At 42.1% G+C, this 27,945-nt stretch overlaps 3 protein-coding genes across 7 annotated transcripts in view; 2 read left to right on the top strand and 1 right to left on the bottom strand.

Annotated features, from left to right (window-relative positions):
• hiw (highwire) overlaps positions 1–27,945 on the bottom strand; it is a 43,116-nt gene that overhangs the window by 9,931 nt on the left and 5,240 nt on the right. The window contains 37 exon segments of the mRNA XM_066393902.1: positions 21–99; positions 462–815; positions 931–1,159; positions 1,212–1,630; positions 1,685–1,857; positions 1,916–2,101; positions 2,156–2,273; positions 2,327–2,581; positions 2,655–2,921; positions 3,097–3,268; positions 3,321–3,516; positions 3,571–3,742; positions 3,793–4,211; positions 4,489–5,113; positions 5,166–5,330; positions 5,381–5,689; positions 5,742–5,902; positions 5,952–6,026; positions 6,081–6,238; positions 6,296–6,650; positions 6,726–7,435; positions 7,483–7,700; positions 7,817–8,039; positions 24,043–24,184; positions 24,535–24,788; positions 24,861–25,058; positions 25,111–25,310; positions 25,361–25,595; positions 25,660–25,838; positions 25,886–26,023; positions 26,082–26,168; positions 26,225–26,344; positions 26,395–26,589; positions 26,770–27,009; positions 27,061–27,334; positions 27,391–27,629; positions 27,699–27,911. Coding sequence (XP_066249999.1) covers positions 21–99; positions 462–815; positions 931–1,159; positions 1,212–1,630; positions 1,685–1,857; positions 1,916–2,101; positions 2,156–2,273; positions 2,327–2,581; positions 2,655–2,921; positions 3,097–3,268; positions 3,321–3,516; positions 3,571–3,742; positions 3,793–4,211; positions 4,489–5,113; positions 5,166–5,330; positions 5,381–5,689; positions 5,742–5,902; positions 5,952–6,026; positions 6,081–6,238; positions 6,296–6,650; positions 6,726–7,435; positions 7,483–7,700; positions 7,817–8,039; positions 24,043–24,184; positions 24,535–24,788; positions 24,861–25,058; positions 25,111–25,310; positions 25,361–25,595; positions 25,660–25,838; positions 25,886–26,023; positions 26,082–26,168; positions 26,225–26,344; positions 26,395–26,589; positions 26,770–27,009; positions 27,061–27,334; positions 27,391–27,629; positions 27,699–27,911 — 8,752 coding nt within the window.
• On the top strand, positions 9,178–16,843 carry be (ben). 2 transcript variants are annotated; one of them, XM_066393906.1, is made up of 9 exons: positions 9,178–9,550; positions 13,857–14,108; positions 14,165–14,335; positions 14,388–14,522; positions 14,594–14,751; positions 14,943–15,254; positions 15,312–15,679; positions 15,725–15,974; positions 16,078–16,843. In XM_066393906.1, the coding sequence occupies exons 1-9, from the start codon at positions 9,374–9,376 to the stop codon at positions 16,430–16,432; spliced, it is 2,178 nt and encodes a 725-aa protein (XP_066250003.1). In that variant the 5' UTR covers positions 9,178–9,373; the 3' UTR covers positions 16,433–16,843. The 2 variants fall into 2 exon arrangements, with proteins under 2 accessions (XP_066250003.1, XP_066250004.1); XM_066393907.1 differs by having other exon boundaries at positions 9,179–9,550; positions 15,740–15,974.
• LOC136411372 (uncharacterized) lies at positions 17,626–23,872 on the top strand. 4 transcript variants are annotated; one of them, XM_066393912.1, is made up of 4 exons: positions 17,627–17,806; positions 21,767–21,992; positions 22,140–22,355; positions 22,411–23,872. In XM_066393912.1, the coding sequence occupies exons 3-4, from the start codon at positions 22,185–22,187 to the stop codon at positions 23,617–23,619; spliced, it is 1,380 nt and encodes a 459-aa protein (XP_066250009.1). In that variant the 5' UTR covers positions 17,627–17,806; positions 21,767–21,992; positions 22,140–22,184; the 3' UTR covers positions 23,620–23,872. The 4 variants fall into 4 exon arrangements, with proteins under 4 accessions (XP_066250011.1, XP_066250009.1, XP_066250008.1 ...); XM_066393911.1 differs by lacking the exon at positions 17,627–17,806 and adding an exon at positions 19,648–19,884; XM_066393914.1 differs by lacking the exon at positions 21,767–21,992 and having other exon boundaries at positions 17,626–17,806.

Raw genomic sequence — 27,945 nt, forward strand, 5'->3', positions numbered from 1 at the left:
AATATGCGAAGGTTTCTTACCTAGAAGCCAAAACAATTTAGTGCGGCCGCAACCTTCGTGGAGCTCCACTTTGATAGCTTCCTCCTCCTCTTTGCACACCTAGAAAACATATTTATAATCAAATACATTAAACTTAAGCACAGTACATTAACAGGTAAATTAAAACTTTAAAACTACAACCCACTCAATTCTTTTGAGAAATAGTGCAGAAGTATCGATGGAAATTTCCATATTTCTTCAAGACTTTTTTTGACAATTGGTGAAAACAAATCACTGCACTAATCGTATAGTAAATTCTTACCTCTTTTCCATCGAAACCAATTTCTAAATTAAGTTTGATCTACACTCATATAATGATTTCAATAACACCCTGTATACTTTCAATATTATATAGACAAATGTTCTTAACACCCTTAAGGTGTAATAATTTCTAAATGAATAAAATTCTTGGAAACAGTCACCTGTCGCAAATGAGCTCTTGTCTTTCTGTGCAAATGCAAAAAGCGGTCACAATCGGCGCACAAATTGCCACAAATATTGCATTGAATGACCGCTGTTGTTTCCCCATCATCGTGGTTGCTGCACATGGGTCTAGGCGGCATGGGATTTCCCTCCGCTTGGCTCCACTGACCGGAAGAAAGGCGTTCCACGTGGTCTTTGTCCAGGACGCATAAAGATGCTAGAGCCAGCCATAAAGTGGGGGTTTTCAGACACAGAGAAGGTGTTCTTTGCTCATCCGTTAGGCAAGTCAAATTAAGGATATTCTCCGCTATGGCTCCTTTAGTGACGTTTGCCCATATTTCCGACATTTTTCCCTGGAATTAGCGGGCATAGAAATTAGGAAACTTCAGCCAAAATATCACGTAAATTGGGAAAATAATTAGATATTTGGAAAGACATGTTTAATTATAGAAAATCAGGAATTCTTACCGCACTCATGTCAGTTATGAGTTGTACCATAACCTCCGCCATTTTCCTATTGGACGTTCCTCTCAGCCACCATCTCTGACCTACGTCATCGGCAACTTGAATAGACGACGCAATGATCACAGTACTGACCTCTTTGGATGCGGCGCCGTTGCCGCTTTTGCTTCGCATCTTCACTTGCACTGTCAAATTTTTAGCAATAACGCTAAGGAAAATATCCAAAATACCCGTTCTGCAATCAGAAAACTTTAATAAAATGGTAACGCTATTTTTAAATAATTAACTTGTGGATGTCGAACTTGAAATTATTGACGTCCTTATTGGCCACTGACACGAAATTGAAGTCTTTCGGGGGCAATCCGGAAACCCCGACTATTTTGGCGAAAAAATCCGGAGTTATTTCCGGCAGCATTCGACGCAACAGCGAAGTGACTTGTCGCTGCACGCGGGCACTTCCTGTGTGTAGTAATGTGAGTAAATCCCCTAGCAATCCACCTTGATGGGATAAATAGGCTCTGCCTACAGCGCTGCCAGACAAAGCCAGCACCATAGAAAGCATTTCGAAGCAGTATGTATCGGAATTGTGAGCAATTTCCGAGCTACTGTGCGAGGACACAGTAGAGGAGGTATAGAGGTTGCACTCCCACTCGTCTTTGACTCGTTCGGTCTCCTTACGGATGGCTTGAACTATGTGCACAATCACCTAGAAAATTGCTATTGGTGAAAATTTTCTTTGAGCTAAAATGAGAGAGAAAACCTGTTTTTGAAGGTGAGTGAGTTTGCTCCTGCTGAACAAAATTCCCACCATATGCTCCCTCAAATCGTTACTTTCCTCCAAAGGATCTCCGATTTCGCTGGGAGAATTGTTATCTCCGTTTAAGGTTTTGCTGACACTCTCCTCGCCTTGCAGTAGTTTTCCAAAAACCTGGGCTGTTTTTTAAGTCAATAAGACATGAAAAATTTGCATTAAATTCAATGTGATTATTACCAGTAATCAAGCGGAACACCCTCAAAGTCTCGGCCTCACAGTTTCTCTGATGGATGGTTGCGGCGCTGTAGAGCTTTCCCACTTTAAGACACTCCCCCTCCACTTTACCCAAAATCCGGATTTGGCGCAAACGCACTGAATTATCCGGCCCTTTCAGTTCTAACTTAATGACGTTGTCGCATGCCTCTGAATAGCAAATTCACAAATTTTGAACCCACAAATTTTGGAAGCAGTTCTAACCTGTAATGGGGCAACTGACCCATCCTCCCAGCAGCCTCGTTTCCACTTCTACGGTGCGCATTTTCAGCAGTTCGTCAGTGTTTTGCCCGGAAAAGAAAGTGATTGTCGATATTTTGTTCTAAAATGTGATGCATAATTTCTAATTTTGTATGGAAAAATCGTGGGGCTTACCCCCAAATCCCTGCAATTATCTACATGCACACACACTAAAACCGGATGGTGCCCATGAGCGCATATGACCGTAATGCTCTTTGTTTTGTTTCGGTCTTCGTCTCCGCTTTCCCAGAAGGTTTCAGTAGAGCCATCTGTGAGACTCGCGATCATGGCCTGTCGGCTAGAAGCGCGAATCTCCACAGATTGAGACAGATCTTTGAGGCATTCCACAGTGGCCGTGGGTTGGTTGAAAGCGCTTTCGTGCATCGAAACCTGAAGTCAAATTATTGATTTAAAATAGGTGTTGCACTATATGCCCTATTTTCAGATAATCAACACTACTTACAGTGAAGTCATCCAGTTCTTCACTTCTCGACAGGATTTTGCTAATATTACTGAATACTTGGGAGCGATGCAGAAAGCTGTGGTCTGCAGAAGCGAACCTCAAACCCCAGCAACGCACAGCGATTTGCTGTAAAGGGGACCCCATAGGTAGCAGTACCATGATGTGGGCAATAGTCTGCAAGAGGGCGTGGAAGGTAGCCGGCAGGGGATGGACGGAATCCCCCGCTATAGTAATGTCAGACAAAGGGTGCTCGCACACGTTCAAGTCCTAAATCAAATAATTAGTCTTATCATAAAACCACCCTCATCGATTTAAACCTTTTAATAAATACCTTCCAAGCAGCCTTTCTATGGAATAACTAGCAACTACCTTTAAACAAAAACTAAACAAATAAAAATAAATAAATAAAAAATATATATGACATAATATGGACAGTACTCGCCTCTTCGGGCTTTTTAGGAGGCCTGTTATCCTCTTCGGACTCAACTTCGATTTCAATAGGAGTGAGTGACGTCACAAACCACCACAGCAGGTCGTGCAGGCACAGGGGTTGAGTCACAGAGCGCAACAGCCAATTCAACGCCTGCATGGCGTAGACGCGACACATGGCCTTTCTGTAAATTAAAAAAAATATTCGATCTAACTATAATAAAGACAGAAAGGTACCTCAAAGCCTGCTTCATGCAAATCCGCAGCGAATCTAGGTCGTGATGCTGCGTTACAAATTGTAAAACTGGTCGCTGCGCCAAATTGAGGCTTTCACGAGGTTCCGCGTCACTTCTCAATACTGAGGTTAGTTCCTCTTTGGGAAGTAGTCTTTGCAAGGCCGGAGAAGGGTTGCATAACAGCGTAGAGCCGCCTTCTATAATCCAAAAATATATATCAGAAAATGGTGGGTTAAAAACAAAGGTTCCACCTCCGGCAATTTCGCTGCCACTATTATTCCTCCTCCGCATCATTATTACCCTCCCATCAAACCCCGCTTTGGCCCATGGAATTCCGTTGGTGCCCATCGAAACTGATCGATGAAACCTAGTGCCTCTGATCACATCCGACTCGCTTTCGGATAAAGATACTTCAGATAAGGGCTACAGAAATGCAAATTATTTCATTTACAAAAGTAAGTTTAAACACTCACTCTCTGCGTGGATGTAGAGGGGGCCTGTCTCGGGCTATTATTGTAGAACCCATGCAAAACTTCATTGTACAAGTCAGATTCGTCAAAGAAATTAGCTCCACCCAGTGTCTGAAAGCACTGAAAGGGCGGCAAAGGTCCGAAGGGCCCTGTACAGTCCGGAGGAGTGACGTTTTCGGAGACTGAGGGCATGGCATTAGAGGCCCTTCGCTGACTATCCACGGAATTTGCCAAATCCAATAAGAACATAGCGTTGTTTTTCATCACAACATGTGGCTCGCCAGATGATGTAGTGGATGGTGCTTTAGAAGTTTTTCTATGCACCACCGCCTTCGCTTTAGAAGAGGTGGGTTTGTTGCCTCTGCAGCTCTTTGTGTATTTTTCGCGGCATTGTTCGCAAAGCAAATACCAGGAGCTACCAGCTAAAATTATTATAATTATCACTGAAAGTGTATCGTTAACGATAGGATTTAATATATCCGAAATTGCATAGCTGATTTCAATGCTATCCTATTACAATTTCCGACAACTTGATGGATCTTCTGTAAATATTCTCTAGAAATTTCCAGCTATAAATGTAGATCGGACTAAACTTTCAGCAGCTCCTTTATTTGACTTTCAGCACCTTCTTTACCATTTCGGAGATATTAAATGTTGAAACTGATTTAATTATCATTCTTTAGGTAGCTTCTAACTTACGAACTCCACCATCGCCACAATTTCCTGCCCATCCCAAGCAGTAATTCCCTCCAGAATTGTATCCTTTCCCCCCCGCATGCTGGCCGCAACCGGGATGCTCTTGATGCATATGATAAGTCACCGGATGCGGGAAGCTATCTCCGCACAGCTCGCACAAAGTGTCACCGCTGCTCGAATGTAAATAGGAACAAAGCCCAATATCCTCCAGATAATTCCTGGGTGGTACCTTCTTCTTTTTGCTCTTTTTACTCTCCTTCTCGATCGTGTTGTTCTTCTCTTTGGCGTCCATCTTCTCCTGCTTCTTGAACTTGTTCTTCGGAGACACCTGAGACAAAATTACCTAAAATATTTTAAATTGCATAAACAAAAGAATAATTGCCTGCTCGTTCATGTTCTGTAAGCAATTAGTGGTGAGTTCCTCCCATAGAAACACCAGACTTTTCAAGGCAGGGGGCAGTACAGATACAGTTTGATAGGTATATCCATGCTCCCCTGACTCTTCGTTAATGGTGCCATCGGTAATTTTTCTAGATCTGTTGCGATTGGCATTGGCGTTGGCTGCGGAGCGCGTTAAAGACTCTAGAGTCGAAGGCTGGATGTGTAGGTAATTACCAGCATTGCTAACCTATAAAACAAAACAAAGAAATACTTAACTTTAAAATTTAAAATATGCATACTTCAACGGAATGCCTCTGCCTGGCCCGCTCTTCCTTAGTAAGCTCTCTGCGCTTTCTATCCGTTGACAGTAAATCATGCCGCGTAACTACTTGAGCACCTTGCTTAGGTAGTGTAGGGTGAAATTTCAGAAACGAGGCGCAAGCCATGGCATCATGCACAATTCCCTATTTTACAAAAACTATAAACACCGCTTTAAAATCGCTACAAATCTCACTTCGTGCCACAAAAATGCAGCGAAAACTGCTCTTAAAGATTCAGCCACTGAAGGGCTCATGGCTTGCTTTACCGGCTCAGTGGACTGGTAACTAGCTTTGGGAAGTTGAGGCATATTTGCTGGAGACATGGCTCTTTTACTACGGGTTTTAGACGAAGGTCGATCTTTCCGCATCATTTTTGGGGACAATTTTTCCTCCCTATGAACGGAGCCAATTGAAAAGTGACTACGCACTGGGGGATTCACAGCATTTTCCGGGGATGTCTGAGTGCCTGTTTGGGTCAGTTTCCTCGGTGGAGGATCTGCGTCCTAATTAGATCGATAATTAATTAAATAAAAAATACGATATAAAATAACTTACTGAATAATCTTTCTTTTGAGGGCTCATTTGCAAACAGCTGCCGTTAGGGCTGGGCGTGGTGCCTCTAAGCTGACTAGGCGATTGCGACAAATCCCTTGTAAGGCTGCTGGTATCCGATTGGTTGGAACCTCGACGAGATCCTTCCGGCCCTGCACCGGATGCTAAAATTCAATTTTACGAAAAAATTACAGAAACTGCGTTAGAAGTTACCTAATTGGGAAATCCCTGGGCTTTTGGAGGAGCCGTAGAGGGCACTGGTATTTGAATCAGCTGAAAGAACGCGATCTGAAGATGATTAAATAAATGATCTATTAAATTCATGAACAGAATTAAATTTACTGGGTAAAGCTATAGGGCTCGAACTGCGGCTCAAAGGTTTCGGAGAGAAGGAGCCTTGCCGAGGGCTTTGGCTTCTCTTCGGGGTGTCCGGAGGGGTGATTCCATTGCCATTAGAGCCAGAATCCTGCCGAGGAAATTCCTCCAAAAACCCTTCATTACTGCTATAAAAAAATAACCACTTTTTAGGTAAGAAAAACACATCAATAGTGACTCACGCTTGCCCATCACTCCTATGCAATTTGGGTCGGAACTTAGCCCTTTTCTCCCTTTTGGGGAGCCTTGGAGGGTCCCCGCTCGAATTCTCACCGAAAACAAAGGGATTTGAGGAGGGCAAATCTTCAGGTTTGATTGTGGACGAGCTACTTTTGCTAGAAAACGTGAATTCGGTGCTGGGTTTCGGGTACTGAAATTGAAAGCCGCGTTTGGGGCTCTCGACTTTTGGGTCGTCCGCCTCGTTAACGTTGTCAAGATAAAGAACATTGTTGATTCCAATAGCCAGTGACCAGGCTTCTCCATCCATGTTGAAGCAGTATTTTTCTCTTGTGGCTTTGTCCAAGAGAACCCAGCACCCTGCGAAATAACTCCTCATCGTATAAAATCTGCAGATCCTGTATGGATAATTTCAATTTGATTAGCGAAACAAACCTTCAGAATTGACCACGTATTCGCTGACCCCAATACGATTCCCCAGCACTAGCATCCCCACTGGAGGAGCTTTCAAACTTGGCCGGCTCCTGACGTTATGACCAGAAGCGCCACACTTGATCACCTTGTAGCTGACCTGAGAGCTCCTGGACTTGTCCTGAATCTCAGGCAGCTTCCTCATTATAGTATCCGTAATCACCTGTTCTAGAATACTCTTGGGCTCCTCTACCGGCAACAGCAGTGTCTTTCCCAAGTGTTGATTATACTGCAAACACCAGGCTTCTATCACGTGAGGGTTACAGTACTGTCGTATGGTGTCTGCGGACAATCTCAGCCACACCCCATCGTCATTATGGATCTCATCAATAAAGACTATGGTGCCATTGACGTGCACCACCCCGATCTGCTCACTCTGCAACGATGGATGCGCTCGCACCCGCAAACCTGCCGAATTCTTGGCGACAAACTTGCGCACTTTACTGGGCTGGTGAGTCGACTTTTTGCTGGTGTTTTGATTTGGGGGGATCATGCCTTGAGGCGGCTCTTTCACTTCCACTTTAAAAGTTTCCTCCATTTCGTAACCGTCGATAGTGACTGTGATGGAGTAGCAGCCCACTGCTGTGGGAGTCCAGGTGGCGCTGTACGAACCATCCACATTGGAGCGCACCAGCATGGTTTCGCTGGATCTCTTTGTTGGGGGAGACGTGTATCTACGGAAATATTCAAATAACACGTTCATCGAGAAGGTCATTATTACCTGATCTCTTCGAAAGAATAATTCTGAAAGGGTTTCATCACAGTAATCGAATTAAAACGCATTTTATCTCTCACGGTGGGCTCATAAGGGTGGTGCAAGGGTGGGGGCGGTAACCCCCCGAAAACCAATGGGTCAGGTTGGCTGACTCTTCGCATTTTGCGTCCCCCATCATCCTGCCCCAAATCGGTTTTCTCTATGGGTATCGCCCGGACTTCAACCTTGAAACCGAACGCATTATTTAATATAAATTCTTAAGGGATGATAAGGTAACTTGACAGTATATAAGAGAGGGAGGGGATGTAGGCTCCAATAGATTAAAATCCTTTATACCTACCTTCATGTTTGGGACGAATACGGCCTCTCCGTATTGATCCCTAGTCAAAACAGTGACCGCTGTGGGCCACCCTTGACGCAGATCCTCCCGCGCACATATGACTCGGCAAAGGGAAGGTTCTGCGCGACTCCCCGGCTGCAGCCATTGCGCAAGACGTCCGCCACTGGACCCCGTTACGCAATTGACGAAGTCGCGCAGAAAGAGACGCTCATTGGAGTGCGCACTGTGGATAAATTTTGTTTTTGTATATGCCGTTCAGTACCACCACAAACAATCCAGTCTATGTGAAAATTTAGAATTACAAATGCGCAATTTACATATAGAAAAAAAGAGGAGGCGTGGTCAGGATTCTTTTCCGAACTAATTATTGCCGAATTGAGGGTTATACCCCTATGAGCTCTACATAAATACATTTTATTATAGCCCCAAGAGTCCACGAAAATGTAGTTAACATAGGATAAAACAGAAGTGTCTAAATTTGAAGTCTGAGGGGATGATACATAAAAGAAATGCATGCACACCATGTGTTCAAAAATTAATCTCAATAAGCCGAAATTGGTACGACACCGCTACAGGAAGTCTAACGACAATTCATTTGTTCCTTAAGTATCAGATCCGAGAAATGGTTCCGTAAGAAGGAGACAAGACTTGCAGCAGGTACCAAACATTCTCCTAATAATCGTGTCTTGTAGCGAAGTACACTTGGAATCGAAGCATTTCTGCGTTTACCACTTTGACTAACAAAACACATTTAACATCATTATCAAAATCAATAGACGTAGAATCGGCTGCTTATCATGGTGATAAACTGTGTTTATAACACGCAAAGTTCACGTGATAATAAAAATGATTGTTTCTTGAGCTTCAATGGAGATCGGTAACACAGCTATGGCTAACAATAAACAAGAGTAGACTATTAGTGTTATTATTTGTGTATAACGAGTAATTTTAAATCTTCATGACTCCCGATAAGGCCAGATTATTAATCATTAAACCCAGACAATGGACTAATTTCAGTCCCCCATATATCAATTATTAATTAAGTGGGGTGCCAGCGAATTTCAACCCTCCTCTCGATATTTCAGTCATTTTTGCCTGAAAAAAAAACAGGCCGAAACTTGCATTTCTCTGCCTAAACCGTGTGGGGTAACATTGGAAAGGACAAAGAGCGACCCAGCTGTAGTAGTGGTACCCATTTCTGACCGCAGACAAAGACCGACTTAAGGGACGTACCGACAGTGTACTCACTCTCAGGGGCGTACCACCAGTCTATTTATAGACCTCAATATACCACAGCTGAGCTAGACATGGTGCCACGCCACTGACCAGGCAACTATCAGCTTGGCCTGGGCGCTCTTTCACAAACAAAACAGCATCAGTTCAGTCAGTGACAGTGAGTCGAAGCTACCGGCGTGCGCGTCTAGCTGTTTCATTCACAATTCTGAGGACAAAAAAGACAAAATCGAATGGTCCGCATGGTGACGGCGAAGACGGGCGAAAAGTCGCAAAATGTGTAGTAATCGTGGACGATGAGTGCAGTGAGGAAGGCGGTGAACAATGATGCCGAAGAGTGCGGAAAGATTTTGGTTGTTAGTGCTGGTTCCGGCCACGGTGGCTTTGGGGCTGGTAGTGGCCCAAACGGGGGGATACACCATATGCGATGTGCCGGGGTGCAATTGCACCATTCCCGCAGGAGGATGGAAGAACGTCAATTGCTACTTAGAGGAAGATCAGGTAAGGGAAGAACCCCACAACCACTAGGCACATGGGGCGGACTTCCTTCAGCAAACGGCTGAGATACTAATTAAACGGAGCTTAGGCAATCCAATGGACACATGTTAACAAATCTCTGTTTGTGTTTATTTCGCGGAATAACGTGGGCTCAAATTATGGTTCTAACGAAAGTAACATTCAAGGCGAACCGCTTCGGTTATGCAGGAATATGATTATAGTTTTGCGAGATAATTCAACTAATGTTTAATTGCTATTCAACGTGATTGCATTCTTGCGAGCTCTCTGAACAGGGCCAGCGAAAACGTTATTTGCTAATCTGTATCTATCTGCGGTTTTGCAGGCTGCGGTCACATCTCAAAATTACATAATTCCTTGATATGATGATTCGGCCTTCCCTGAAATGGCCGAGCCCTTAATGCGCAGTTTTCAGATCAATTTAACCAAACTCTCAAGCGTTAATATTCGCATTGTTTCGAGAGTAATGATGGACCACGCTTTATGACATGTAGCGAGACATACATAGAGTTGTCCCATAAAAATAGCAGGGCAATAACGATCGTTCTTGTCTCCTGAAATCGGTTATTGAACCACCACTTTGATAGGTGAAACCATCGCACTACGTCTTTATTATCTCCAATTAGACGAATTAACGGTCTGATTCATTCGTTTCGTTGCAGCCAAAATCGCGGTCTAAACTGCTATTTGAAGATCCTTTAAAAACCAATAAAAATTAAACTACGAATGCAAATTCAGCGTCCACTGGTCCCTATTTCAAGCTACTGTTAACTGAGTATTTATTATTCATATCCGTGCTCAGCTGTTTAATAATCAATTAATGTACAGATTTCCTGGCCGGAAAATGAACGTGCAAAGCAGTTCCAGCCTTAGAAAACAAATTTGGCTAAATAGGATCGCAATTGTCCTGCGGTTTTGATAAAACGGAGATCTCAAAAATGCCTTACGGGACATGGCAGCGCAAGTGGCAAACGTAACAAATGAACGCCGCCCTGTTGCCATATCGCTAGCGCCACAATCTCAGTGGAATGACTCAATTTTGAAACAATTTCTACGACTAATAAACAAATAACTATCGACTGGTCATGAGGAGTGTGAGTGCCATGTTAGTTAAAGCAGAAGTCAACTGGACTTATTCGTCGTGGCCTGCGTGCTAATGCCTTTAATTAAGTTTCGCTTTAATGAAGCGATGATTTCGAGTCAAGTCACTATACCAGGCGCTGCAAGATCGTCACAAAATAGTCCCGACTTTGACCCATCTGAGCGGACGGAATCAGGAAGTCAATCGAAGCTTTTTTGAGTGAAAGTGCGTGTAGTTGCGGACTGTATTAGTATCAAAACATTTACGTTCCACATCTGATGTTTGTTTATGAATTATAAATTTGAGAAAACCTCTCCTGATTATATTTAGCATTCAAAGCCGAGTTTTCATAAATATTCATAAAGCTACAGGGAAACCGGGTCATAAAGCATAAACCTTTCCAAAAGCTCTTTATCCCGCGCCTGTTTAGTATTCCCAGTGCATGGGCCTCCGTGATAATAAAAATATTTTCTGGTTGAAACTGAAGACTCGATTATGTTTAGACGCGCAACTTCCTGCATTCAATACCTATCAGACGCGGAATAATTTCCCTGGCGTGTGTTTACTCTTCCAGACTAATCAAGGCGCTAATAGAGATGTTTAGGTTTTATCCATTTTTCCGTGGAAACTTCAGAAATATAACGCCTTTGCTCGATCGCAATTCTCGCGTAAGGAGGGTATTTATATTTCTGGTATTATTAGAACGCTTCTACATAAATATAATGTGAACGTACCGTTCAAGGCGTCTAGTTTTTAACCCCTAAAAATAGGCCCGGGGCTTGTTGGGAAATTTACTGAAGAGGCGCCTTGGAAAGGAAGCCCGAGGTGGGAGAAAACAGCGTAAAATCGAAGGTCCAGACACTACTCAGTGGGTCAGGGCCCTCGATCGACAAGATAATTTCACTTGGGATTGAATGTTTGAGGCCCCAGTTGATTTGGATATTGTCGCTGGGTCGTTGCTCAGCTTCTCTGGAAACTGTTAAAATTACCGGCACTTCAGTTAGTTCAGCCCTTAATTAATTTTGATAAAAGACGAGGTTTCCCTCATGGGATTTGTTCCTCCGGCTTAAAATAATGCCCTGAGATAATGCAGACGTCGAAACGTGGTTCCCCCGAAAATTGCCTGTGCAACCTGACACCCCAAACCCGACCCCCTGCGCGTTAAAGTATCGCTTTCTCTCCTATAGCTTCGAAGGAAACGGTTTTTGTCGAAAATAAAAAGAAGGAGAAAAGACGGAATTTCTTCATTTCGCTCAGGCCTAAATGATTTTACACATCATCACATACAAGCCCGATTCAGATCTTCACCTCATTGACTGCAACAACCTCGATTCGACCGTCATCGAACCGTGGTTTAATTATTCCGGTAAACCGACAACCGGTTTCACAATGGCGCACTGCAACCGGCATAGTAAAAGCGTTTCATAAGCACTTTAATATAACTGCAATCCTGCTACTGAATAATCAAGTACTTCCGGCCAACTTACTTCGGACCTTTCGAGACCGGTCACCAACGTGATAGGGACCAAGTTCAAATTGTTATTATCCGTTTGGCCCTTGAAAACCGGATTATGCCCCGAGAGATGGTCAAGGCAAAGATGCAGGTACCAGATGATGCATTGAAATGCATTATTTGAGCGAAGACATTGGAACAGCAAAGAATTTCGAGGCGGGGCCCACAATTAAAATTTATTTCCGGTTGCGGCAGCGATGCTTAATGAATCCCGCTCCACGTCACTCGGGCGTTTTTTCTGGACAAGTGCGAGCATCAAAGAGTGGCGAGAGGCCATGTGCCAGAGAACCGATAAGGACTAAGTTTTCGAGGTGTTTCATAATGCTTTGCATACGGCTTCCTTTGAAATGCTGCTTATCAATGGAGCAAATCGAAATGACTAATTATCATTATCATCGAGTGACCCATAACGAACTTGTTTATTGTTAATTATATAAGCTGCTTTTGCAATCAATGTCCAAATAAATCTCTCCAGGAATTTCTCGTACGCATTGGAATCATCCAGAGAATGCGCGAAATTTTAGGGTCCTGGAGAAACATTTCCAGGTCTAAAATTAGTTTGTTTGACTTCACGTCGCTTGCATAGAGAGAAGAGTTCTGCCACGGACTCCTATACACAAATCAGTACCGGACTCAACATTATTTATTGATAAAATGCCCGAACAAAGATTCCTGTCGGTTCACTAGAGCAAGCTAAGCTTGAATTGTTGACTCGGTGCCAAAATCCGAGGAGGTGAAATAGTAGAAAAAGAGCAAAAAGCAACGGGAACGCAGGATTAAACGAGACCAAACAGCATTTATCTCTTCTGTAAGAGTATAAATCCTTTAGCAAAGACTTACTCCAAAATCCAGCAACAATATCCTGAACTATAACGATTCTCAGGTGACATTATCCCTATCGGAGATTGGGTGACAGGCAGACAAAAGGGAGTTGCGGCGTTGCAATTTTCCAAAAATTATTAAAACCTCGAATATATAATTTAGCTCCTTTTAAGGCCGTAACTTTTTGCTGTATTTGCATGTTGTATTGTCAACTGTCCTCGATTACAATAGAAAATATGATCACACATGTGGCGGTTAAACTCATCCAGAAGAAACAATAATAAACGAATGCGGAATTTATCAGCGTAACATATCGTTTTTAGACGCAATTAGAGGAGTTTTACAGATTAATGAATTTATCGACGTTGGAATGGCAGAACTAAGTACCCAAAGGCTAATGACAGCACTGCTGATAAGCTGAGCATTAGCAGCCATTAGCAAGAAGTAATCGAATTAAGAGAGGTCATGCAGTACCTCCCTAAAATGACTCAGCCGTTGCTTTGCGAGTTCCCAGAAGTTCTTATTTGTTTAAATATGTTGTTTTTTGATTATTATGCAGCTTTTTTACATTGAAACTGACTTTACTCGAACCTTGAGACCCATAGTGAACCACGCCCGGTTATAGAATTAAATTAACTTGCGCAATCCATTCGATTAGAATGTCCAGGCCGAAGGCAAAAGCCGATAAATCAACGAACCTGTTTCCATTTCAATGGGCCCTAATTTGCATTTCTCGAAGGGGTACGCACAGGTACTTTTTAACCCACATTTTATGCACCTTCATCCCATTGTATGCTAAAATTAGGCTCCTTCCGGCCACGTGTTTTTACCTTCGAATCTACCACGCGAGATGTACAAAAAGTTGTGCTTTGCAGGAATTAGTCCTGCAACAAGGCCACATTCCCAAAGAAGTAACCGAGATTTTCCTGAATGGAGGACGCTCGATCACCTTCGGGTCCAAAACCTTCAGCGACCACAAGGCTCTAGCCCTTCTGTGTCTGTCCAACGTGCAAAAAGTCGTTGTAGGCAAACAGGCCTTTTTCAACATCCAATCTTCTAGTCTATTGGTGCAGATGTTGGGCTGTGATGATCTCATCTTCAAGAGCCAAGCTTTCTATGAAATGCTGGTACTTAAGTATATTCATCATTATTAAGGAAAATTCATTGACTGAGCTCCTTTCAGGGTTCTTTATCGACTGAAATAATCGGTGCGAACTACCTCAAATTGGAGGAGTCCCCGTTTAGTAAATTAAGCAACGGCACTTTCCAAGATATAAAGAAAATTGAGCTGGACAGTGGTGCTTTCGAAATAAAGAATTTAGGTACTACAGGCAGGCACGGACCTGTTTCAGTGGTAAGTGACAACGTTGCTGTCAAATCTTTAGTATTATAATTAATCCTTGAAGGTGCTTTTCGTCAATGTGGATATTGAAGAAATCCTTCAGGGAGTTTTCAGGACATCCCTGGCACAGATCGCATTTATTAACAGTCGCATTAAAGACATCAAATTTGAGGCGTTTACGTCTGCAGAAATATCCTCGGTAAGTATACTTTTTTTCCTCATTACATTATTCCTCAAATGGACCCAGAAGTAATTTTTTTAATTTAATAGGTTTTAATTACCAATACCACAATCAGCCAAATCCACCAAGGCGCTCTTACAGACCGAACTCTTGTGGTGGATTTCCGTATTAATAAATGCTGGATATCTCAAATGCACTCCAAAGCCATCACTGCTGGAATGACCAATTTGGCTGTTATCCACTCTACGTAAGTACACAAAATCCCTAAATAAATACATAAAAATGTGCAACCAACGACCTATAAATGCAACTAAACATACATGAAATCGCTATTCGCGGCTCCTCCACCAATCTGTCAGCATTGCTCGGCCTGTTTCTCGTTTCAGTGTACGATTTGTTTACTTGTTTACATAATAATACGCAAATTTCTTTACGTAGCATAACAGACATCCACTCCAAAGCCATTGCCAGCACTGCGGCGAAAGTGAAAATCGTCGGGAATCAAATAGTCCATGTGCATTCCATGGCATTCGCGATCCAAAATTGGAATCGCATCACCATAGACCAAAATGTGATCAAAAACCTCCACAGAGACTTCATTGTGACTTCCACTTCGGGGAGTGAAATGGAGTCCTTTTCATTTAAAGGCAACGAGATTTACAACCTCATGGAAGGATCGTTGAGCTTCGTGCAGAAAGTCGAAGATGGAAAGTTGGTCTTCGACGATAATTTCTTTAATCAGTCTTGCAGGTATGCTGCTGATTTTGCGGTGTAATAAACCATAATCATTTTGATTAATTTTTTCAGCTGTGACCTATCAGACTGGATTTCAGCTCTCACCAACACCACCGCGTATCGAACTGAGTTGATCATGGACTCAAGTTTCTGCACAGTAGATGAATCGGTATCCAGGTGTTTCTCCCTACCCGTGGGGATCATCAATATGAAAAATTTCACCCAGAAGACCTGCTTCAACAACACCGTATGTGCACCCTATAACGGTGAAACCAGAACTATAAATACCACAGGAAAGATCTTCGTCGCAGACGATGACAGTAGCGAGAAGCGTCACTGGTTGATTTTTATAGTGGTGCTCATTGGGTTCTTCATACTGGCTCTAGTCACCACATTCGTGGCGCTGTTGGTGCGAGGAAGTCGCTGGCTGAAACGCAAAGGTTGGTATTGTCCGCGCAACACACACTCTACAACTGGTAAAGTAGAGAAATCCGGTTCAGGTTACTTCAGAAACCACTACTACAACAACAATCAGAGCAACGAGGAGGAGAACACAATTGTCACCGTGGATACAGAGAATGAGAAGCTGGAAATGCCGGCGGAGCTCACAGTGGAGTTTTTGCACGAGTTGTCCAGAAGGCTGGACGATCCATCCACTCATCAAGACGCCAGCGAAATGATTGAAAAGCTTTATGACATGTTTATAGTGGACGACAGCTACGAGAACAACAATCGGTACGTATATATTTTCAATCGGTAGGAAAATGTTAAAGCTTGACTTAACAATCATATTCGCCATTTTATCTGGAGAACAGTAAACTTTATTGTTTAATTTCAGCGAAGAAGAGGCGCATCTCTACGAAGAATTGGGTAACTTGAGCCTGCAAATCCCGCCGCCCCCCTACGAAGAACATCCGCCCCAAGCTTCGGGAATCGGCCAAGGTCCCCGAAGCATCCTCAAGCTTATGGAAGAAAAATTTAACCCCAACAGTACTGTAGAGGTGGCGAAAGAAGACACAGAAACGGACACCAAAAGTAGCAAACCTGTCTTGACCTCTATGTATTCAGAACCGATAGACAAAGACGTGCATTTGTATTCTGAGCTGAAACAAAAAGACGAGGCCAATAGAAATGGGACCGATGGATCGCTGACTATGAGGCCGTTACCGGACAAGCCTGGACCTTCCAAATAGCGTGTAACAAACAGAAAACACTGAATTATATTGTTAGTAGTTATCAGCACCTATTTAATTGGATAACGAGACTAACGCCCATACTTAAGGGCCAATAGATCAAAGCACTGGCAACTTCGTCTGGAACATAGCTTACATGGAAACAAAGCTAATGGCGCGCTTACGGAACTAACCTCCTGATGAAGTTATCCAGACATTGATTTTTCGGCACTTAATAATTTTAGCGAATTTTTATTAACTTGCCCTACTGTGATAATGTACAGAAGATGTCGCTATGAGAGTGCCGTTAAAAGTTCAGAGATGTATATTTTGTAATTTACGAATACTCCCCCGTAGGTATTGCTATAAATAGGTTAATTCGACGTACGATTTTTTATACCAAAAATGTAATAAAATGCCTGTAAACAAGAAGTGTGGTGTTTTTTTTCGTCCAGTTAACACCTTGTAATCCCCATCTCCGTAACGACCGCGGCCCAAAACACCGTATGCACGCATTCAAAGAAAAGCAATTACTTTCTAGGGTTTTGCAGTCGCCCCGAAAAACGAGGCGAAAAGCGCGGAACCCGGAACGTTTTTGCTTTGTAAAGCCGGATAAAGTGCTTGGAAGGCTCCGCTTTGAAGAAAGTATGAGCTTCGATGAGAGCAAAATCACGGAAAACCAGTTATATTCATCATATCTGGTTGCCGCTCCAAGATTAAAAAAAAAGTATAATACGAGGCCGGATTCGGAAAATAAACTTCCTTGAGGTTTTATTAAGCCTCGTGATAATGTCTCAAATATTGCTGTTTAATATTAATTCCTAAATGATAATTATCTCGGAAAAACTCCACCGGAATCCGTCTATTACACGTATAGGGACTCTTAAACGATGGACAGAACCGAATTACAATATGGAGAATGGAGTTCTGTTCCGATGTGAGCCAGAATTAAATCAAGACGAAGTTCGGCAAATCCTACCAAGAGGTGAAGTAACCAGTTTTGCGCGAGCGACACGATAATGTGCACTGTGTGAGTGGACTTGAGACTTTAATAAGAAGCTTCAAGAACACACTCAAATTCTCTTATACTATACTGAAGACACGTGTTCTTTGTCCTCAAATCAAAGACGCACAATACGGCAAAATTACCGAAATAAGTAAATCAATAAAATAAGTAATTCATCATCAAGTAAATTTAAACGGTTCGACAAGATAAATCGGGCTGCGAAAATAATAAAATCGAAAAACAAATCGCTCATCGCAGTGACGTTTGGCGTACCAGACAATTAGCATCGGCCGCGGTACTCTGTTATGTCACATTTTTTGCATATCGTTCAGTGTTGGTACCATCATCCGACCTCAGAGAAGAGTTTTAGCGGTGCGCTGAGGTAACAGGTAAGATCATTAGGGTCAAATAATTATAAGTTCGCAGTTACCTTTAACAGCAAGCTTGTTTTCACATTGTAGAAACAAACATCTAGACAATACTCAGGACTTACTTCAAGGTTTTTATGGAAATTACAGGTAGAGATGAAGCTGAAGACAACTTATCACCTTTAATCTCATAATTAGTATTAATATTCAGGGCATTATGAGGCGCTCCGGGGCCTTGATAAAATGATGTGGGCGCCACACTAATTGTTAGTAATTCAGCTAAATCTGGACCCCAGTTCGGCACCTTGACAATTAGCATAATTTAGTTGCCAGGCAAATAGAAAAATTGGGGTAATAAAGTAAATATTTACTCTAACGTTACTCATGTTGTCTGACAACTCAGCATCGATATTTGTATTTATGTAATGTACGCAAATACTCAAGGTAACAAGAAAATCATATTACACCGTTGATGTCATGATTTTGGCACAATATGAATAGAAACAGTGCGTTTTACAACAGATACACGGGAGCGAAATCCGCAAGGTGGAGAACTGAAAATCCCCTTTGATCTTCGCATTAATTGCACTAGACAACCGACCAACACACGAGAATAAATTGAGGAAAAAAAAGAATCTATTATGATTATGAATGCTCATTACAATTCGCGCTATAATAGGTTTGACCTTAACTCGAGCTCGTTTAGGTGCAGATACTCTCGTAAATAATTCATTTACATTAAAGCACTCAGCAATGTAGCGCTGTAAAATATCAAAGTTAAGTACTACTAGCGTGAGAAAAAAAACTGGCGTCGTAAAATTGAAATCTTTTAAGCTCATAAAGCTCCGTTGTAGATGAGCGGGGGCAGTGGTACCCCCGAAGGGCTCGGTTTAAATTACTTCTACGCACATCGGTGTGCGCAATCTATGACAAAATATCGGCCCCGTGTCTGCTTCCCGCTAACAAATGAGCCTCAACAATTAAAATATCCGGTTTCTCGGTACGGACGCCCTGCAGGGATGGATTTCAGAGAATGCTGCCCTGACGTAAAAATTCTACAACGCTTAATTGATTTCCTCTGAGCTGCTACCAGAATTTCTCAATAAATGGCAACTCTGCAACAGTCTTGTTTCATTGCCATGTTGATTCTTAATTTGACAGTAATGGGATTGACATTAAGACGACTGCCATTGCATATCAAACAGCGATGCCAAACTGCGTTTCTTTCCCTAACACTAATACTATTCAAAATATTTTCGAACAATCACATGCCTGAATTTATTCTTCTGATTTTCGTCTATTTTCAAACTGGTTTTGAACGTGTTTGGCAAGGTTTTTCAGTAAGAAGATCACACTAAAGAGAAAATGCGGCCCTGCACCAACGTCTGGTTTCCATACGTGCTGCACGGGACCACACCAAACCAAATATACGAAGGAATGCACCTCGGTAATTACCTAATTAGGTGAAGACGAACATCGTGCTTATAGGGCGTGAAATGTGGAAATAATACGCCTCTGGTTTTACAAACTCCAAATCACTTAAATTTCATGAGACTTAAATGTCAATCTCCTAGGCCAAAAGGCAGTGGCGTAACACACTTTTTAACCGTAAAATTTACTTGAACTCGAGCTGGCGGTAATTTCTGGCAAGTGTTTTAAATGCTTCGAAAAACTTGGGGGAAAAGCCGAGAAATAATCCGTATTACTATCAACCACCTTCGTGGATAAAATGGTGAAAGTGCAAAGGGCAATGTTTTCATTTTTTTGGCGAAACTGATTTAGGGAAGGTCGATAAATAAGGCACGAGGACCACCATGTAGGCCGCGATGCAAAACCGCAAAGCCGAGCAAATCGCATCGCTTTTGACGGTAAAATAGCCGGTAACGCCGACGTTATCGGCACTCCGTCGGTAGTTTATCTCGCGCTAGCATCGTGTGCTTCAGTTCCCGAGATATTCAGACTTTTCCTAGACGCGTTTCGAGCGAGAGCGGACCGGTGCGAAGTGCCGCCTTTTTTACCGCTCCTGGAATGTGCACTAGATGTCCTTTTTAAGTGAATTGAGAGATTAATTGATTGACATGACGCGACATCGAACAGAGGTAATTTCCTTCGCGGCTAATTGACGCAGAACTGGCATTTATTTTATGGAAAAAAGTGCCATCCCTACGGTGTTTTAGCTCTAGCCTGGAGGGGTGCAATGAACCAAGGCGGCGATAAAAATTTAAATATCGACCGCTTCTGTACTTGGCACGCAATATTCCATGTGCAATTAATTTAATCGTGACACAATTAACCCTAAACACCGCACGCACACGGGGGAAAGAGGCTGCTCAGTGCCTCGCTGTTTTGCCTAAAGGAGCCGCAATCGTTCGCCGATGATACAGCGATAATCTCAAAGGTGCCCTATAAATTGACCAATTGCAAAATGCAGCGAACAAAGGAGAAACAGTTAATGCGTTTGTATTTATCGGCTTGCAAATCATTCTCGTTTCACTTTGGCAATAATAAAAGTAACTGACTGCGCGCGTGATAAACGATACCCACTCACCAGGAGTAGGTACAGCAAAAAATCATATTTCCAAAAAAATTTGGATGGGCCATTACGTCAACTCCAAGGTTTTGTTTGATCGATTAATGACCTTGTTTTATTTGTTTAATAAGTCATATACTTTGTTCGGCCTCACCGTGAGCATCTTCCCAGCTTAGCATTTCCAAGTCTGTCCTCGAGTAACCTTAAATTCGTAATAATCAAGTTACTCCACCAATGTTGACATAATGGCCCATCCACATAATAAAATCTAAAGCAAACATGCGGACGTAAAGCGCGTTTGATGACTTGCACGTCAAGAACACAAAACTGAGCTGGACTGCAGGTAAGTGGCAGGGGTCATAGCAGTGTCGGTGGCGTAAAAGTCAGTGAATTATGAGCCCAAGATTAATTTGTTTAGAGAAAGAGAAACCATCAGAACGAATTCTAATAGAAATGAAACGGGCAATAATGGGTGTCCCCATTATTTCGCTCATTGCGAGCGTGAGTTGCAAATTCTCAGTAATTGCTTTCTTTGCTGCTTTGTTTGGAGGAGAAACCACACTCACGCACAAATAAATAAAGAAAACGAGTAACAGCTATTCAGGATTTTTAACAAAGTCTGGCAACGTCCGTCGCCAAGTAGCAACCGTCAAATTGATGTTAAGGGCATAGAAGAGATCGGCGATGGTGTGGCAAAATAACGCTGCAGTGTTGCCATTTTCCCGCAATTTAATTGTGGAACGCGGATAACGAAGTTAAACCAAAATATCAATAATTTAATGAATTAATTGGAGTAGTATACAAACAATTTTGATTTGATTTAGATTCGGCCATCAAACAGATTTAAAATTAAACCGTGAACCGTTACTAACAACAGAAAATAATAATCTGGACCGTCCTGGATGGGGACCAAAAAGTATTTCTAACGGTGATGCATTTGAACATAAAATTAAATAAACATCGCAGCGTTGGCAAACTTACCAGATGGGTAAGGCCCATAAAGATGACTTAATTAAGGCCATGTATTGGGCGCAAGAACTGTAAGGGTTATAAACTGGGAAAAAACTTATTGTTGGAGACTAAATCAGTCGTAAACGACGTTAACAAACGCATTCGAAAAAAAAGGTGCTTCCGTTTTTTTTTGGTTAATTTCAAGAGCGCTTTATTGTCGTAATAGATCGATGAATCATTTGCGATATGTTTTTTATTGTCAATATTTGTTAGTGTTTTGTTGTAAACTTGATTTTTTAATTCCTCAAATAGAAAAATTTATTGGGATTAAATGGGGAGTATTTGGTGGCTAACAACAAACAAATTATGGCCCTCAAATGGAAATTTTATTTATTCATTACGTCATGGTATAATTGTAAGCTTTATGTAAGATGCCCTATATCTGTCGAATTTCCCTGCAACGTCCCACACCATAAATAAACAAATAACATTCGTCCTAGGTGCTATCAAATTCTAACGAAATCTTATCAGCCGCGATAAAACTTATCAGACTAGCTTTGTGACAAACCTTTTAGTTTTTACCTGATAAAAAAGAAAATACGACCGAACAACAAATTGCTGCGAAGAGTTTAAACGCGATCAGCGCACGATTTGGCTGACATTTTGGAGCTTGTCTCCAACTGTGCTTAAACGTAATTTACCATTGGGCATTGTTTTATGGCCGCAGTGAGTACCGAATAATTATTCACACAAACAATTAAATTTAATGTCAATTCCCAAATATGGCGAAAGTAAATAAATTCAATGAGTCACCTATATAATTTTACAACTTTCAAATGTTTAAACTCATCAAACTTTAATTGCTATTTTCAGAAAGTTGTGCAACCTTGACCTAAGCTGAAAATGTAGTTCGGGACTATGACAGCAAAGCAACTGGTACTCAACATACTGCTGCTGCTACCCCTGGTGTTTATTCATGAGGCCAAAGGTACCAACGATGACATCACCAACATTTGGTACTTCGGCTGTCGCTGGTACGGAGGCAGCACACGCACGTTATCGTGCAACTGCGCTTCGGAAGCCGAAGAGGTACTAAAATTGCTCAAGAGAGAAAGAGAAGAAGTGAAATAAACTCTTCTTTCAGATGTATATTCAAAGAAACTCAATCCCGGCCTTCGATACAACGATCATAGAGCTGCAAAATTGTCCCACAGTGCGCTTCGGCCCCTACTCAATATTTGACCTCAGAAACCTACGCACAATCATTTTGAACAACATCGGGGCTTTGACTTTTGAGCCGAATAGTCTCAATTGGGTAGGTTATAGAGATACGAGCATCAACCAGGAGAAGAGGTTCGATCTCAGCATTCCAAGCTTGAAAGTCTCCATAAGCAACAGTGTAATATCCAGCTGCGGGTCCTACAGCTTCGAAGGAAGGATCAATGAAATTAGCCTGAGAAATGTTCAAGCGGAAAACGTGGAAGCTTTCGCCTTCTCTAATTTACTGCAAATGGAGAACTTACTGCTAACTGATGTGGTGCTGGGAAACGTGAAGCCGCAGGCGTTCAAGAAGTTCGGTACCGAATTTTTGACTTTAGAAGGCGTGAAAGCAGAATATTTGCCCAGCAGAACATTCTCCAATGTAACGGTTTACCGGACTTTTACAGTGCGCAATTGCCAGTTTAATACTTTGCGTCCTGGGACGTTCATCATCAATAACCCCGCCAGTTTTTCAGTGTCGAACACTGAAGTGCAGCAGCTCGAGGGCGAAGCCTTCATGGTCACTACCACCGGAGACGTCCTCTTCAGAAACAACACAATCGGCGACGTTGGTTTCCACGCTTTCATGGGGATTACATTAAACACTAACGAAGTCACCAGCTCAAGAGCCATCACTTTCGACTCAAATACCTTTGGAAACTTAGATCGACACTCCCTGGAAGTGCAGCCTCAATTCGAAGCGCGAGTATCTAACCTCAACCTCAATCAAACCTGCGATTGCGATATAATCGTGCAAAACTTGAAGCAAAGCGAGTTTTACAACGACATTCTTTGTCTCACTCCCAAAGGACGTGACTACGTGACAGTCAAGGACTTTAAGACGGCAAATTGCTCAGTTTTAACAGGGTATTACACGATAATGATCGCAGTCTGCGTCTCTATTCTGGTGATCTGCCTTGTGGTAATTGCGTTTTATGTTTACTACGTGATGGTGTATAAAAGGCAGAAATATGGGTGCGAAAAGGGCGGTAAACCGCCTCTCAGTTTGATAGTACCTGATGGACGTACTTATAAGGAGACCGAACTGCACGTCATAGTGGAAAAGGCCGATTTACTCACTACCGATCTATAGCTAGCTGCTCTAACGCGCGCATTTTCCTTAATCAGTATTTTAATTTAATAATTGTACATTTTGTTAATAATGTTGTCACCTTTCTGTGATCGCTGTTCTCATTATATTAGGCGTAGGAAGCGAATGAACTGTAACTTCAATAGTAGGTTAATCTAAGGCAGTATGCTTCCTGTTTTGTGTTCCAAAGAAAATCAAATAAATCGTCGTTTTTAAATTGGGTTTCTGTAAGAAAATCCGGGTCTTTCATGGTAAATTTTCTTGAACTTCCTTGAAAACTAGTGTGCAAAACAGCGATGGTGTATAATTCCTTTATACAGTATTTCCTTTGCGCACTGTTTCGCATAATTTTACCCTTAATTTGACTTCAATTCATTCCTCTTTTGTTTGGATTATCCGTATATAGGAAACAAAACATTCACTTACCTGTAAGGTAGCACCCCCTCCAATGCCTGGTTCACAGATGGAGAAGAACTCAAAGCAAGGCCTTTTGCTAGCAGCGAACTGTGCTCAGCATAAATTTGCACCGATGCCGTCTCTGCTGCTTCCATGTCAATTTCTCCTTCATCTAAAACAAATCAATAAAAAGTGTATTCAATTAAAAATATTTCTCATAATCAAGAAACTAATTCGAATTTAATGAAGCAAGTCGAAATTAACCTCAATCGTGTGCTTTTTTCTATAATCCGATATATCGTTATTAAACGTAAGCTCTTTCTGATTTGATGGTGAAGGAGACTCTTTTGGTTCTTTTTAACAAAGAGAGGTAATGCCAAAAAAATCTATCTAAAAGTTATTACTGATATTGACTATACATATTTTTCCATAAAACCCCAATTATTCAATGAAAGACGATGACGAGAAAAAACAATTTCATTCGTGACACTCTCAACAATGTTGAAGAAGTCGCAATATTACCTCCAATAGAGGGCAGCAATAGATCCTTCTTCATGAGACTTGCAGCACACATTCCACCCAAAAAAGCCAGTTCAGCCTCAAGGTGCTTCAGACAGTTATAGGAGGTGGCGTCAGGGGGCCATTCATAACCGGTAACCAGGCATTTGAAGCCGTAAGAACTGGCCCGATCGTCTTTCACGTAATCTGATGCAGTTTCCAGAGAGAAAACTACCTCGTTTCCAGGGAGAATCACAGAGTTTGAGGGCCATTGCAAGCTATTTTCACGTAAGAAAAATAAAGTATTAATTATCTCGAATAATACAAAATTGTCATTGATTATTACTCACTTTCCGCTAAACTTGTGAAGCACTGACCAATAAGGTAAAGGCAAGCATTCCGCTTCTTCAACACCGAGCTGTCGGCGGCAATTTGCAGCAAAATCTATGGCCGGAATGTAGAGCTGCAGGGAATCTTCCGGTTGGGCAGTGGCGCACGCTACATCAAATTCTAGAGACATCCATTTGACACTGTCCGGGAACAACACCCTAAAATCAGCCCTAAGAAACGTCTTCAAAATTTTATTTAATGATGCCTTACCGGTAATTAGCCACTGTTGCCGCCTTGTACGGATGCTCACTCTCCACCCACGTAGAATGGTTGCTCGTGGTTGTCAATTTATTGTCGCAGTTCTCTTGATGCGAACCCGTTAACGCTGCCACATTGGGTGTACCTAACAGATTTAAAGCGGAAACGTGCGGCAACAGCTCCTGAATGAAGCTCAACACTTGCACTGCACTCTACAATTTTTATTTTATAATAAAAGAATTATTTGTCTAGTTTTACGTGCCTTCGGGTCGCTGGACGCCAATGGGCTGATATGAGCCAACATCAGAGGTAAGAGATTTTTGACGACGCAGGAATCGCTAAGAATACTCGCAGAAGGCACTTCTTCCACTTTTTCTCTCGCCAACATCATCAACTTGGCCGCATTCTGGACTATGGAACCCGTCATTGAAAGGGCTGTCTTACGGGCTTGATTCTCCAGCTTTGAGGTCGAATTTCGTGCGCCCTCAATGGGATTGCTATAGGATTTAAAAAAATGATAATAAAAGTGTCCTTACATCTCGTTAGGTAGTAGAAAGCTACCTATAATAGAGAATGATGGGCAGTTGTCCTCTAGTGAGAGTGGTACCATTGAAACTAATGGAGCAAGTAGAAAAAGTGAAAGTTGTGTTATCCGATCCTTTGACAGAATTAAGTCCCCCATCGCCATTATTGGTTCGGCCACCGTGATTCCTAAGACGCACCCCATATTTATTATTCTCCTAGAAAATTTTTATTATTTTAATTTCCACAGTACAATAAATCAAACCTTAATGGGAACAGCCCTATCGAACTTAATCTCCACTACATCGGGAGCAAAGTCTTCAGGTCCGAAAGAGCCTCTAGTGATTTCCAGACTATTCCAACGATGAGTTGCATGGTTTTCTAACCCCGAACTGAGGCTCGTCTAAATTTAAACAATTGCCACTAGAATAATAGGCAGAAAAAAACCTGAAAGTTCTTACATCTTCTAAGAGCTCTAGCTCGTACTCATAATGGCCTATGCCCCCATATATGCCAACGCCTACTATGGAAATTCCAGGTCTGTCCACCTTGCAACAAATAATTGTCAAACTCTCAAAGTTAATTACGTAAATAACTAAACTACCTGAAAGCATATTGCATCAGGAGACCCATTTCCAGTGTTCCAAGTACGCGACTGGTTGGTCCTTGTGAATCTAGAGGGAGTCATATGCAGTATCCTACCGCAAGGCCCTTGCAAATCTTCCTGCGGGAAAACAGGTTGAACTCCAACTTTTTACGGTAAAGAAAACTTACGTCTGACGAACTACATTGATGTACTAACTCGGCTAAGACGCGAGCCAACAAATGACAACAGTACTTTGACAGATCGGATAGGCAGACTGTAGTCTGTTTCTGCAACACTCGGACGATAGGGTCGGAAACTAGATTCATAAGGCGATCGAGCACATCCGGCCATGTCCAGGAAAGCCCAGAATAGTTTGATTCTACCTATATAGAGGGGTGTTCCACAATTAATAAAATATATGGTGAAAAGTTCATACTAACACAGCTCCAAAAACGCCTCATTACTGAGATACAGGGAATTACAAAAATTAATTTTAAATAAAGATTAAGCCCATTTCCGATTAAACTAAATCGACCATGAACAATTTTTATACATATATCTACCTGGCTTTTGTAACTCATTTGCTCGACCAAAATAGGATAATTATGGCTGTCGCTGACGCTCATCATAGGATGTCCTGTATTATCCGATGGGCTCAGACCTCTTTGCAATGAATTCTCCATGCTTTGACTAAGACCCAGTAAAGGGAACGTGGTCCTAAGACGCACTGAAGGAGCGCAGAGTGCGCATAAAACTGCACTCAACAGCATTTGAGTATTGGAAGGACTATGTGGATTGTAAGCCTAAAATCGTGTTAGCACTACAAAGCATTTTGCAGAAACTCTCTTTGGTACCTCGCTGGTTTCAGCCAATAAATCACACAAACATGTCCACTTCAGGTAGGCGGTGGGATAGAAGGCATGAAAGCAGCTGACAAAGGTATTGTGACATTCCTGAAGGATACTATGCATCAAGGTCACGCTATACGTCTTTGTTTTGCTCGACTTTTTATTCTGCATGAGCAAGGGGATGTTGTCGGACAAGATCTGTTTTAAAAGAGAACGTACGTCTCCGATACACTCGGCTAAATGCACGTTTTCCAGCGGCGCCTTGCGGCTGTTGATTTGCCTTCAAATTTTATTAGGATAAGCGTTTAATTTCTAGAATACAAAAACGGGACAAACCGGGGATAAATCTCGTTGGTGTACGTGCACAGAAGCCGCAAGCTGGAGGTGCTAATGTAAACAAGTCGCTCAAGCTCCAGGCTCGTATACATATTTTTAATGGACTGACCCTCCATTATGCCCCATTTGAAAGTGTTCCAAGACCATTGCAGTAGTGATAACAAGCTTTGGAAACATTCTTTTGTCACCGCTCGAGAAAATTCTTTAGTGAGAATGTGAATTGGTTCTACTATATCCATCTGTATACATACATATATATATATATATATTGGGACGCCCTGTACATACAACGTTTATAAAGTACTCACCTGACGGGGTGGACTTTGATTTTCCGGGCTAACGATCTTATACAAAAGTTGCGGAATTTGACCTGCATTCACGTCTGTTCCGTTATTAGACTTTTTCGACGATTTGAAATAAAATAGCACCTGGTCTTCGGTGGTCACCATGGTTTGTCCCGAAGATCCACAATCGCTGCTCGGACCGCTAATCCTACACCAGGCCACATACCACCTATGGGCCTTTAAAAGAAAATAAAATAAACTTCTCATATAC

This window comes from Euwallacea similis, chromosome 10 (assembly GCF_039881205.1).
Source record: "Euwallacea similis isolate ESF13 chromosome 10, ESF131.1, whole genome shotgun sequence".
NCBI lineage: Eukaryota > Metazoa > Arthropoda > Insecta > Coleoptera > Curculionidae > Euwallacea > Euwallacea similis.

Bases quoted from the DNA above. Each gene is read 5' to 3' on its own strand.
- be (XM_066393906.1), top strand. From the start codon at position 9,374: ATGATGCCGAAGAGTGCGGAAAGATTTTGGTTGTTAGTGCTGGTTCCG. The intron at 14,336-14,387 runs GTAAGTGACAAC...TAATCCTTGAAG, and splicing joins GGCACGGACCTGTTTCAGTG to GTGCTTTTCGTCAATGTGGA. The intron at 15,680-15,724 runs GTTGGTATTGTC...CTGGTAAAGTAG, and splicing joins TCGCTGGCTGAAACGCAAAG to AGAAATCCGGTTCAGGTTAC.
- LOC136411372 (XM_066393914.1), top strand. From the start codon at position 22,185: ATGACAGCAAAGCAACTGGTACTCAACATACTGCTGCTGCTACCCCTG. The intron at 22,356-22,410 runs GTACTAAAATTG...CTCTTCTTTCAG, and splicing joins GCGCTTCGGAAGCCGAAGAG to ATGTATATTCAAAGAAACTC.